The 10,316-nt window shown below is 39.7% G+C and overlaps 1 protein-coding gene across 3 annotated transcripts in view; it reads left to right on the forward strand.

Moving 5' to 3' along the window:
- The window catches only part of OSBPL1A (oxysterol binding protein like 1A), a 244,758-nt gene that overhangs the window by 68,707 nt on the left and 165,735 nt on the right, over nt 1-10,316 (forward strand). For 2 of the 3 annotated variants that reach the window (XM_017498470.1, XM_037727959.1), the window contains 2 exons: nt 2,458-2,543; nt 3,725-3,869. The exons of the other annotated variant lie outside the window; for it this stretch is intronic. In XM_017498470.1, the coding sequence (XP_017353959.1) occupies nt 2,458-2,543; nt 3,725-3,869 (231 nt within the window). The remainder of the gene's footprint in view (nt 1-2,457; nt 2,544-3,724; nt 3,870-10,316) is intronic. 3 annotated transcript variants of the gene reach the window in all.

Here is a 10,316-nt window from a genome sequence, read left to right on the forward strand (position 1 = left end):
TTAACAGGTAGCATCTTCTGTCAGACACTGTGTTACATGAATTTAGGAACACATATTAGCTGTGGTTCCTGCCCTTTAATTATTTGTGACCTAATAGGGAGGATGAGGTACTGTCTTTGATTAGGTCCTGTCATTTAAATTATAACAAGAAGAGAACCCAGAACTAAGGTTTTCCTGACAGACTGGAATGTTAGGTTAGCCTGACAAGTTGACATTTAATAAGGGCAGTTGTAAAGACATGCTCTAAGACATTTCAAAACCCAAACTGCATGAGGAAAAGGGCTTAATTGACTTTATAGGTAATATGATTTGTCAGCTGATGTGGTCTTAGCCTGGGAAATAGAAGTAGAGACGTAATTGAGTGATTCTGCTCTAATGAGAGCACCTTACCCACATAATATAATTTGTGGATAGAGTGTTAAATGGATTATTGATAGACTACAGGAAGTACCTTGAGCAACCCACCATAAGTAGACCATAAGTAGACTTCAAGAATGATGGAGGGGGTAGATGACAGGTCAGGGTGATACACGCAGTAGTGGAGGGATGTACGAGAGGTATAGGAGATGTTACTGTTCTCAAAGAGTTCATAGTTCAGCAGCCATAGAACCAGTGGGAGGAAAGATTGAAGACAGTGCATCCCAGCAGCCCTGAACAGTCTACAGAGAGGCTTGGCTGCCTTCTGAAGTAGAGAGTCTGGGTGTGAAAATAAAAATGTAGGAAAAGAAGATAATGGTATATAGCAATGTTAGTCATTTCTTTTTGTTTTGAGATGGAGTCTTGATCTGTTGCCTAGGCTGGAGTTCAGTGGTGCAACCTCGGCTCACTACATCCTCCGCCTCTTGTGTTCAAGTGATTCTCCCTCCTCAGCCTCCCAAGTCGCTGGGACTACAGATACCTGCCACCACACTGGCTACTTTTTGTATTTTTAGTAGAGACAGGTTTCACCATGTTTGTCAGGATAGTCTCGATCTCCTGACCTCATGATCCACCCATCTCGGCCTCCCAAAGTGCTGGGATTACAGGTGTGAGCCACTGCACCCAGCCTAGTTATTTCATAAGACAAAGGTAAACTGGTTTCAGCAATTCCTGGATTCAATATATGTGTTACTTGTAGTTTAAGTGTAATGGTATGTGTAGAGTCTTAAACAGCATTTAGCACATAGTAATTACTATTTCCCCAGTCACCTGGCTCCCCCACCTGCTTCTCTGTCCATGACTTGACTTTAGCCAGGATGAGCTAGAAAACCTTTTATAGTTCCTCCTTTGCAGCCTTTGCACAGGACATTGTAGATGTATATGTAGTGGGATCATCAAGCCTTTCTCTGAAATTACTTCCTTTCTATAAACTAAAATATAGAATTCAGATCTAGCAGAAATTAGATCTTACTTACATATTCCAACCTCTTACACAAATTAGATTACCAGTTGCTGTTTTCCTAGAAGCATGACTTCAGAGGAAGCGTAGTGATAAGAGCATGGACTCTGGAACTAGCCTGCTTAGAGTTCACATCCCAGTTCCTCCACTTCTGGTTGTATGACCTTGGTTAAATTCCATAACCTCTTGGTGCCTCAGTTCCTTTGTCTGTAAAAATCAATGTAATAACACCAACCTCAGAGTAGTTAATGAGAATTTAATGAGTTAATATTTTTAAGGAGCTTTAAATAGCACTTGGCATGTAGTAAGTGCTAAGGTATTTGTTAAAGAAATAAAAATAGACTGAACAAGGTGGCTTATGCCTGTAATCCCAGCACTTTGAAAAGTCAGTGCAGGAAGATTGCTTGAGGCCAGGAGTTTGAGACCAGCCTAGGCAACATAGTAAGACCTCCATCTCTACAAAAAATAAAAGTGGGGCACACCTGTGGTCCCAGCTACTTGGGAGGCTGAGGCAGGAGAATTGTATGAGCCCAGGAGTTTGATGCTGCAGTGAGCTATGATCATGCCACTGCACTCCAGCCTGGGTGATAGAGTGAGTCCTTAGCTCAACATACATACATACATACATACATACATACATTTATTTTACATTTGTATGTAGCAGTTTATAATTGATGTGTCTGCATATATTTATATGACGTGTATGTCTTTCTATCAGTGCTATTTCTTATTGTTATTTTTCACATTCTAAGGTTCTGGAAGGTATGAACTTCACTTATCTACCTTTCCAAGGCAGATATGTAATAGTATTTCAGTATGTAAAAATAATCCGTAATTAGTTTTGATGGTTATTGTCATGAGTAAAATACTTAAAGACTTCTGAATTAAAAACTCAAATCCATCCAAACCTGAAGTGAATGGAACTCTATAATCTGAATTGTAAGGTAATAACAATAAATTTTAACTGAATTTGAATTACAATCCAAAACATTTTGATTTTTCTCATCGTGGTCACTTTATAATGAATTTGTAATTGGATCCTGACTAGCAATGGGGTAATAAGCACTTTTCTTTTGCAGCTGTAGAAAGGACTCAACAAAGAAAGCTTGAAGAATTACTTTTAGCAGCAGCAAGAGAAGGCAGAACCACAGAACTCACAGCTCTGGTAACACAAACAAACACAAAAAGACGAAAAGCATTTTTTCCTTACACTTCAGGAAAATTTTTACTTAATGTTAAGTACATAATTTAGTTGAATTGTGGAACACCAAACTCCAGAGATCATAATAATAGAACCAAAGTTCCTAAATATCTAAAAACACTTACCATGGTGACAGTTTAAGCAGGACACATTTTAAATGGTATTTTTTTTTCTTTCTGAATTTCTGATTTATACCTGCCCCAATCCCCCTGAAAACCTGATGGATAAGAATTTGACTTTTCATAGTAAATAGTGTAAGAACAATGTGTACACGCGCACGCGCGCGCGCACACACACACACACAAACAGAGTTATTTGTGATTAAGCCAATTGAAACAATAAATAGGACCCTATAAAGGAATAAGTTTTTCTAGTTTTACTCAACAGTAGTTTCTGGGAGGAATGCTATACTTGGAAGGTACCATGCAAAGAAGGAACAGTATTTCGGAACATTTATACCACATTAGACTGAAAGATTTGCCTGTTTTTTTTCCCCCTTAGAAGCCCTACTTTCCAGTTTTCATTCCTGCACAGTCTCATTAAACATGAAACTCTAAATTTGTTCTGAATGCATGACTGAAGCACTGCCATTTGCTTTAAAGTTATTTTGGCTCATTCGAAAAGGCCTCTTTGGTTTCTAAGTATAGGGCCTAAAACGGTTTTTAAATTTTGTGAAATGGAGGCTATATAAAGAAGTGTCTAAAGCAATAAGTTGGGAACAACAAATTCAGTAGAACCTTGACATTTACACATTTAACGTTGATGGTTTTAACTCTCCTGAAAGACTGGCAGACTGATTTGGACTTCTGCTGTCACAAGTGCGAATTGCAAGGTTGGTAGGGGCAAGTAAATGGTTGTGAGATCTTAATGTCTGGGGTGTGTGAGATGGTGCTGGCACGGTGCAGAGTGTCTGTTGTCAGAGGAGTGTGAGACCCGGACACAGGACTGAGATCTATCTCAGGGCATCTGAGAATAAGCATGGGAGTGGCAGGATTGGCTAGTTTAGTGAGCAAGAAACCACTAACAGCCTAGATGCCAAGGGCCCTGGCTGTTCTTCAGGCTCTGCTGATACACCTTCCTGTGAATTATGAGAGAAAGTCTATCTTTGATATATAATTCTGCATTGCATTTTTTAAAATTGTTAGCTCAACAGGCCCAATCCTCCTGATGTTAACTGTTCGGATCAGTTAGGAAATACTCCCTTGCATTGTGCAGCCTACCGAGCCCATAAACAGTGTGCCTTAAAGCTTTTAAGAAGTGGAGCAGACCCCAATCTGAAGAACAAAAATGGTAAGCATGTTGGCGAAAACCATCATTGGCCATTTTGGAAACTATAAAATGAAGTCAATGCTATGTAAGATTGTTTTGTTTCAGTATCCAGCCTTTGTTAAACTGTATGGTTTCTATTTAGTTTTGGAGCCAAGGCATTCACACAAAAGAAAAAATAATGACAAAGATAGATCCTACCCTCAAAGTAAATATAAGTGCAGTTGATTCTTGTTATTTACAGTAGCTGTGTTCTATAAAGTTGCCACCAGCACTAAATTAGGGAACGCTGAACTGTTGTTCCTAGGGGAAAATACAGGGTTAGGTTCCTGCAAGCCTCGGGTCATGACATTTTCATGAACTGATCATTATGCAACCTTGTTTGTTTTTGCTGTTTTTATTTAATACATACTGTTTACTCATTCACATTGAACTCATAGCCAACAGCATCATAGCTCATGCCTGAGTAAAGTTTTCTCCGTAAGGCACATCACAGCCTTTTGCACTGAGGTACATTAGACAGCTCTTCAGCACAATGCTTGGGGCCACTTTTTTTTTTTTTTTTTTTTTTTTTTTTTTTTTTTTTTTTTTTTTGAGACAGAGCCTCACTCTGTCGCCCAGGATGATATACAGCGGTGCGATCTTGGCTCACTGCATCTCCTCCTCCTGGATTCTAGCGATTCTCCTGCCTCAGCCTCCTGAGTAACTGGGTCTATAGGCATGCACCACCATGCCCGGCTAATTTTTATTTTTATTTTTAGTAGAAATGGGGTTTCACTATGTTGGCCAGGCTGGTCTCGAACTCCTGACCTCAAATGATCCGCCTGCCTCGGCCTCCTAAAGTGCTAGGATTACAGGCATGAGCCACCGAGCCTGGCTGCTTGGCGCCATTTTAAACAACAAAGTCACCAACAAAAAACAAAAAAGGTAGAAAGTGTGACCCTAAATAGACAATGACAAGGACATTTGTTTATAGTAGGAGAGCTTCTAGAATGAAACAAGAAGGCTGGGCATCACCTTCTTCTACCTCAGCTGAGAAAATGACACTGGGCAACCCACATTTTTCACCACTCTGGGCATGTTCGTGAATGACTGAGAAACTACAGTGAATTTTGACCTTGGAGTACCAGTGAATTTTAGCAATAGGCAAATTTGCAAATGTGGAATATGTAAATAATGAATGTGACAATTTGAAAGAATCAGAAACCAGAAGAGAAGCTGTAAAAGGCGTCTTGGGTATTTAAAAGAGGAACATGCCATCAGGGCCTTTTCACACCACTTTTTAGGATGCTTCCTGCATCCTAACCTAGCCTGGTACCAGCCTGGATTAGGACTTGTCATGGGTCCCATAGGACCCTGTGTTCAACTCTGTCAGAGCCTAAATCACACCCCATGGTATTTGTTGGCTTATGTTGCTGTCTCCCATGAGACTGAACTCCTAAAGGCGGCCTCATACTTCATTGTCTGGTTTATCCAGCTCCTAGAGTAATGCGTAGCATGTAACGCCTGGGAAGGGCTGTGTGTTTGTTGAAGGTTTGGAGTCATTAGAAATAGTTTCATAAAGGAAAAGGTTCTTGATACAGATCCTGAAGTCCCAGCAGGATTTAAAAAAATGTCTTTATTTCTAGCAGCTGGGCGCCGTGGCTCACACCTGCAATCCTAACATTTTGGGAGGCTAAGGCAGGTAGATCACCTGAGGTCAGCAGTTCAAAACCAGCCTGGCCAACATGGTGAAACCCGTCTCTACTGAAAATACAAAAAGTTAGCTAGACATGGTGGCATGTGCCTATAATCCCAGCTACTCAGGAGGCTGAGGCAGGAGAATGGCTTGAACCTGGGAGGCAGAGGTTGTAGTGAGCTGAGATCATGCCATTGCACTCTGGCCTGGGCAACAAGAGTGAAATTCTGGCTCAAAAAAAAAAAAATGTTTTTATCTCTAAATACTTCACTTTGTACCTTCATTACCATTATTATCTTTTCATCTTGAGCCCTTTTGTCTTGATAATAATGGTAGTTAATAATAATACCATTGTTATCTAGTAAGATTTTGATAAGCAGGAGTTTGGGAAAGGGTATTCTCAGCAGAGGGAAGATTATCAAAAAAGGTTAAGGTGAAAATTACAAGTCAGGTATAGGTGAAATCCCCAGTTTGCTGCATCCAAGGGCACATCCAGGGGTCATCCTAAAATGCAGGTTAGACTTGTACAGTAAGTAGGGACATTGAAATGGTCTTCAGTGAGAGGTGATTAGGACCTGAACTTTTTTTCAAGGAGCCGGGTTACATTTAAGTACTGTTGTAGACCCACATAACCAATTAGCTTTGAGGAAAATAGTTTTGCCATCACAAGAGTTTAAGGTAAAAAAACACATTCAATTTAAAATTTATAGCGTCGTTATAGGAGCTGTCAAATTAAGTTCCTTATGTAGAATAACAGTCTAGAAAAATGAGCTTACCACAATAAGATTTAGAAGATGCTTTCCTTGGTGAATTTGAGTTTTGAAGTTTAGAGACTTTTTTTATACAAAGATATTTTTGGAAGCAAATGTAAATATTAACTATATGCTATTATAAATCATCACAAGGCAGGCAGTGTACCTATGTTAAATTCTATATATTCAATTAATATGTATTATATATGTAATTAAATAACTGGCATGTTATATCCATGAATAAGGCTAGCAGGACATACTTTTTTTTTTTTTTTTTTTTTTTTNAATAGAGTCTCACTCTGTCACCCAGGGTGGTGTACAGTGGCGCAATCTTGGCTCACTGCAACCTCCACCTCCCGGGTTCAAGCGATTCTCCTGCCTCAGCCTCCCGAGCAGCTGGGATTACAGGCATGTGCCACCATACCCAGCTAATTTTTATATTTTCAGTAGAGACAGGGTTTTGCCATGTTGTCCAGGCTGGTCTTGAACTCCTGACCTCAGGTGACCCACCCTCCTCAGATTCCCGAAGTTCTAAGCTTACAGGTGGGAGCCACCTTGCCCAAACTCTTTTTAAAATTTTGTCCTGAGAGATGGGGTCTCATCCTTTGCCCAGGCTGGAGTGCAGTGGTGCGATCTTAGCTCACTGCATCCTCAAACTCTGAGCTCAAGTTACTGTTTTGCCTCAGCCTCCTAAGTAGCTGGGACCACAGATGCATGTCACTGTGTCTGGCTAGGACCTGAGCTTTCCTGACATCAAAAGGAGTAGAAAGGAGAAAGAAAATTGATTAGACATCTCCTGGCTGATTGGCTCTTATGCTCTAGACTCTCACTGTCTAATAGAAATGTGATGGGAGTCATGTGTGTAATTTTAAGTTTCTAGTAGACATGTTAAGAAAAGTGAAAAGTGAAATTAATTTTAATTATGTGATTTAAAGTGATATATCCAAATTGCCATTTCAACATATAATCAGTAAAAAATAATCATCAGTGAAATCTTACATTCCTTTTTTGGCACCAAGTCTTTGAAATCTGGTATGTATTTCTGCACTTACAGCACGTCTCAGTGTGGAGTAGCCACATTTCAAGTACCGGATAGCCATGTGTGATTAGCGTCCACCATATTAGACAATGCAGTGCTACATGTAACAAGCTGTCCCAGAGGCTATCTGGTTCACTGTGCTGTCATCACCCTGCCTGTACTATTCTCTCTGCCAGAGCGCTCTTTTCTTTCTTATCCATCTGGTAAACCCTCGTCTTGCTTCAAGAGCTAGCTCAGCCTCTGCTTTCCCAGAGAGCCTTTCCCTGTATTCCTAAGAGAGATACAGGCTCTTGGAACAGGACGGAGTTCACATATCAACGCATTTAAGTATGGTCAATTTTCGACAGAGATGTGAAGGCAGTTAGTGGAAAAGGATAAACTAAAAGAGTTACAACAGCAAAAACTGACGTTAAAGTGTGATTTCTAGTCTCTTTACCAGTTTGCCAAACACTTCAGCAGTTTTTCTGCCTGGTGTTTTATAATGATTTTTCCTTCAAAATGTAGATTCAGAAGCAGCCAAATGAAATAAGAATTAATATAGTTCCATACAAGTATCAGTCTAAACTGAAAAAAACTTCCCTTGTAAATATTGAAAAGTTGATTTTTGGTATCAAATGTGTATTTACTCTATATTAGCAACCAAAGTTGAATATTCTTGTTAAAGCTATTAAATTGTTTTTGACAAAAGTCAGAATGGAATCTTCTGAAAAAGAATAATTAAAAAAAAAAAAAATCAGGCCAGGCGTGGTGGCTTACACCTCTAATCCCAGTACTTTAGGAGGTAGATCATTTGAGGTCAGGAGATCGAGACCAGCCTTACCAACATGATGAAACCCTGTCTCTACTAAAATATAAAAATTAGCCGGCATGGCGGCAGGCGCCTGTACTCCCAGCTACTTGGGAAGCTGAGGCAGGAGAATCACTTGAACCCAGGAGATGGAGGTTGCAGTGAGTGGAGATCGCACCATTGCAGTCCAGCCAAGGCAACAGAGTGAGACTCCCTCTTAAAAAAAAAATCAGTCAGTCAAAGGCTGGGTGTGGTGGCTCATTCCTGTAATCCCAGTACTTTGGCAGGCCAAGGGGGGTGGATCACTTGAGGTCAGGAGTTTGAGACCAACGTGGTAAAATCTTGTCTTTACTAAAAACACAAAATTAGCCAGGCGTGGTGGAGCGCACTTGTAATCCTAGTTACTTAGAAGGCTGAGGCAGGAGAATCGCTTGAATCCAGGATGTGGAGGTTGAAGTGGGCCAAGATCGTGCCACTGCACTCCAGCCTGGGCAGCAGAGCGAGACTCCATCTCCAAAAAAGAAAAAAGAAAAATCATAAGAGCAACATTTGCATTATAGAAAGTTGTAAAAGTAGAGAAAAAACACAGATTAACCAAGTGTAACCACAGTTACTTTGGCAACCTTCTAATCTATTTTCATGCCTATTTTAGAACTTTTAAAAAAATTGTAGTTGCAGTGAAGAAAACAAAAGTACTAGGAAAGTGTATAATCATCTGTATCCCAAACGTCCAGACTTAGCTCTTAGTTGTTAGTGTTTTAGTTTTAGTTGTTAACGTTCCATAGTAACATATATTTTTAAAAAGTTTTAAGTAACAGATAGTACCTCAAGAATGTAAGCAAAAGAAAAGTTATATATTACTCATGTACAAATACACAGGCATCTCATGATCTTCCAAAGCGGGAGATGGCGTTAGGCATCAGATGGGATGGAATTGGGAACCAGAAAACTGTTAGGGACCAAGATGGCTGCCTTGTGTGTGTCCGTCTCTCACTATATGATCTGACCTTGTCTTCTAGCCGACTAGCCGTTTTGTTTTCCAGTATACATAATGGCAGATGGCTGCCCAGTGACTCCACTCAGGAGATCACAGTCTCTCAACCCCAGTGTTAAATTTCAGTGGGAGATAATGTTAGTACCTGCTTGTGTCAGGGGTCTGTGCCTAGTGCGGTCACTTGGGACTTTGGGGGTGGGACATATGGTACAGAGGTGGCTGCCAGGGCCTCCTCCTGGGAGTGTGGATAGGAACACAGGGTTGAATGGATGAGGACTGGCAGACACCTCAGAAAGTAAATCTTCATTTTAGTTGACAGGTTGTATGGAGTGGCCTGTTAAAATTCCACTCTGAATGAAGCATCAACAGTTTTCCATATTGTCCCCAGAAGCACAGTCATTATGGTTCACCTTATGGAAAATACTTCACGTGTATATAACAATTTTTTTCACCCAAAAGTCTAGTGATAAAAACAATTCTGTATAATTTTTTTATACAGTGAAAATTTCCTAGTCTTTTTATTTTTCTTTTTTAAAAAACAAGGAGCTGGTTACAGTGGCTCATGCCTGTAATCCCAGCAATTTGGGAGGCCAAGGCAGGAGGATCGATTGAGCCCAGGAGTCTGGGCAACATAGTGAGACCCCATCTCTGCAAGAAAAATTAAAATTCAAGTTGAAAAATAACAAGGATATTTAAAATTTTTAATCAGATTGGTTAATTGATCTCTTTGATTTCTTCTGAGACTTCTGAGCTTAGGTGGAGATTTGGTAAATGTTTAATTCTGTTTCCTCCTAGTTTATCTCTAATCACATTCATTCAGCAATGCTGCGCCTCCACTGTGTGCCAAGAACCGTCCTAGGTGCTGGAGACCCAACAGTGAACAGAGCCTGACAGTCCCCATGCTCTCTTGAGTTCATATTCTGGTGGGAGGACATAGACAAAAAATAAATTCATATATGAGCCACTATGCTCAGCCTCTTTTTGTAATTTTTATTGTTTTTCATTCACTCATCTCTCTTCTTTTGACAGTATTGCATTTTTAAAAACCTATTTTTTAGACAGTATTGAACTTTTAATGATTATAATGTTTTAATATCTGAGATTACCCCTTACTATTCTTTTTTAAGGACTTTGACATTCTTTTTTTTTTTTTTTTTTTTTTTTTTTTTTTTTTTTTTTTTTTTTTTTCTATCTCCAGGTAAACAAAAAGAACATATATGA

This window comes from Cebus imitator, unplaced genomic scaffold, assembly GCF_001604975.1.
Source record: "Cebus imitator isolate Cc_AM_T3 unplaced genomic scaffold, Cebus_imitator-1.0 Scaffold12, whole genome shotgun sequence".
Lineage (NCBI taxonomy): Eukaryota > Metazoa > Chordata > Mammalia > Primates > Cebidae > Cebus > Cebus imitator.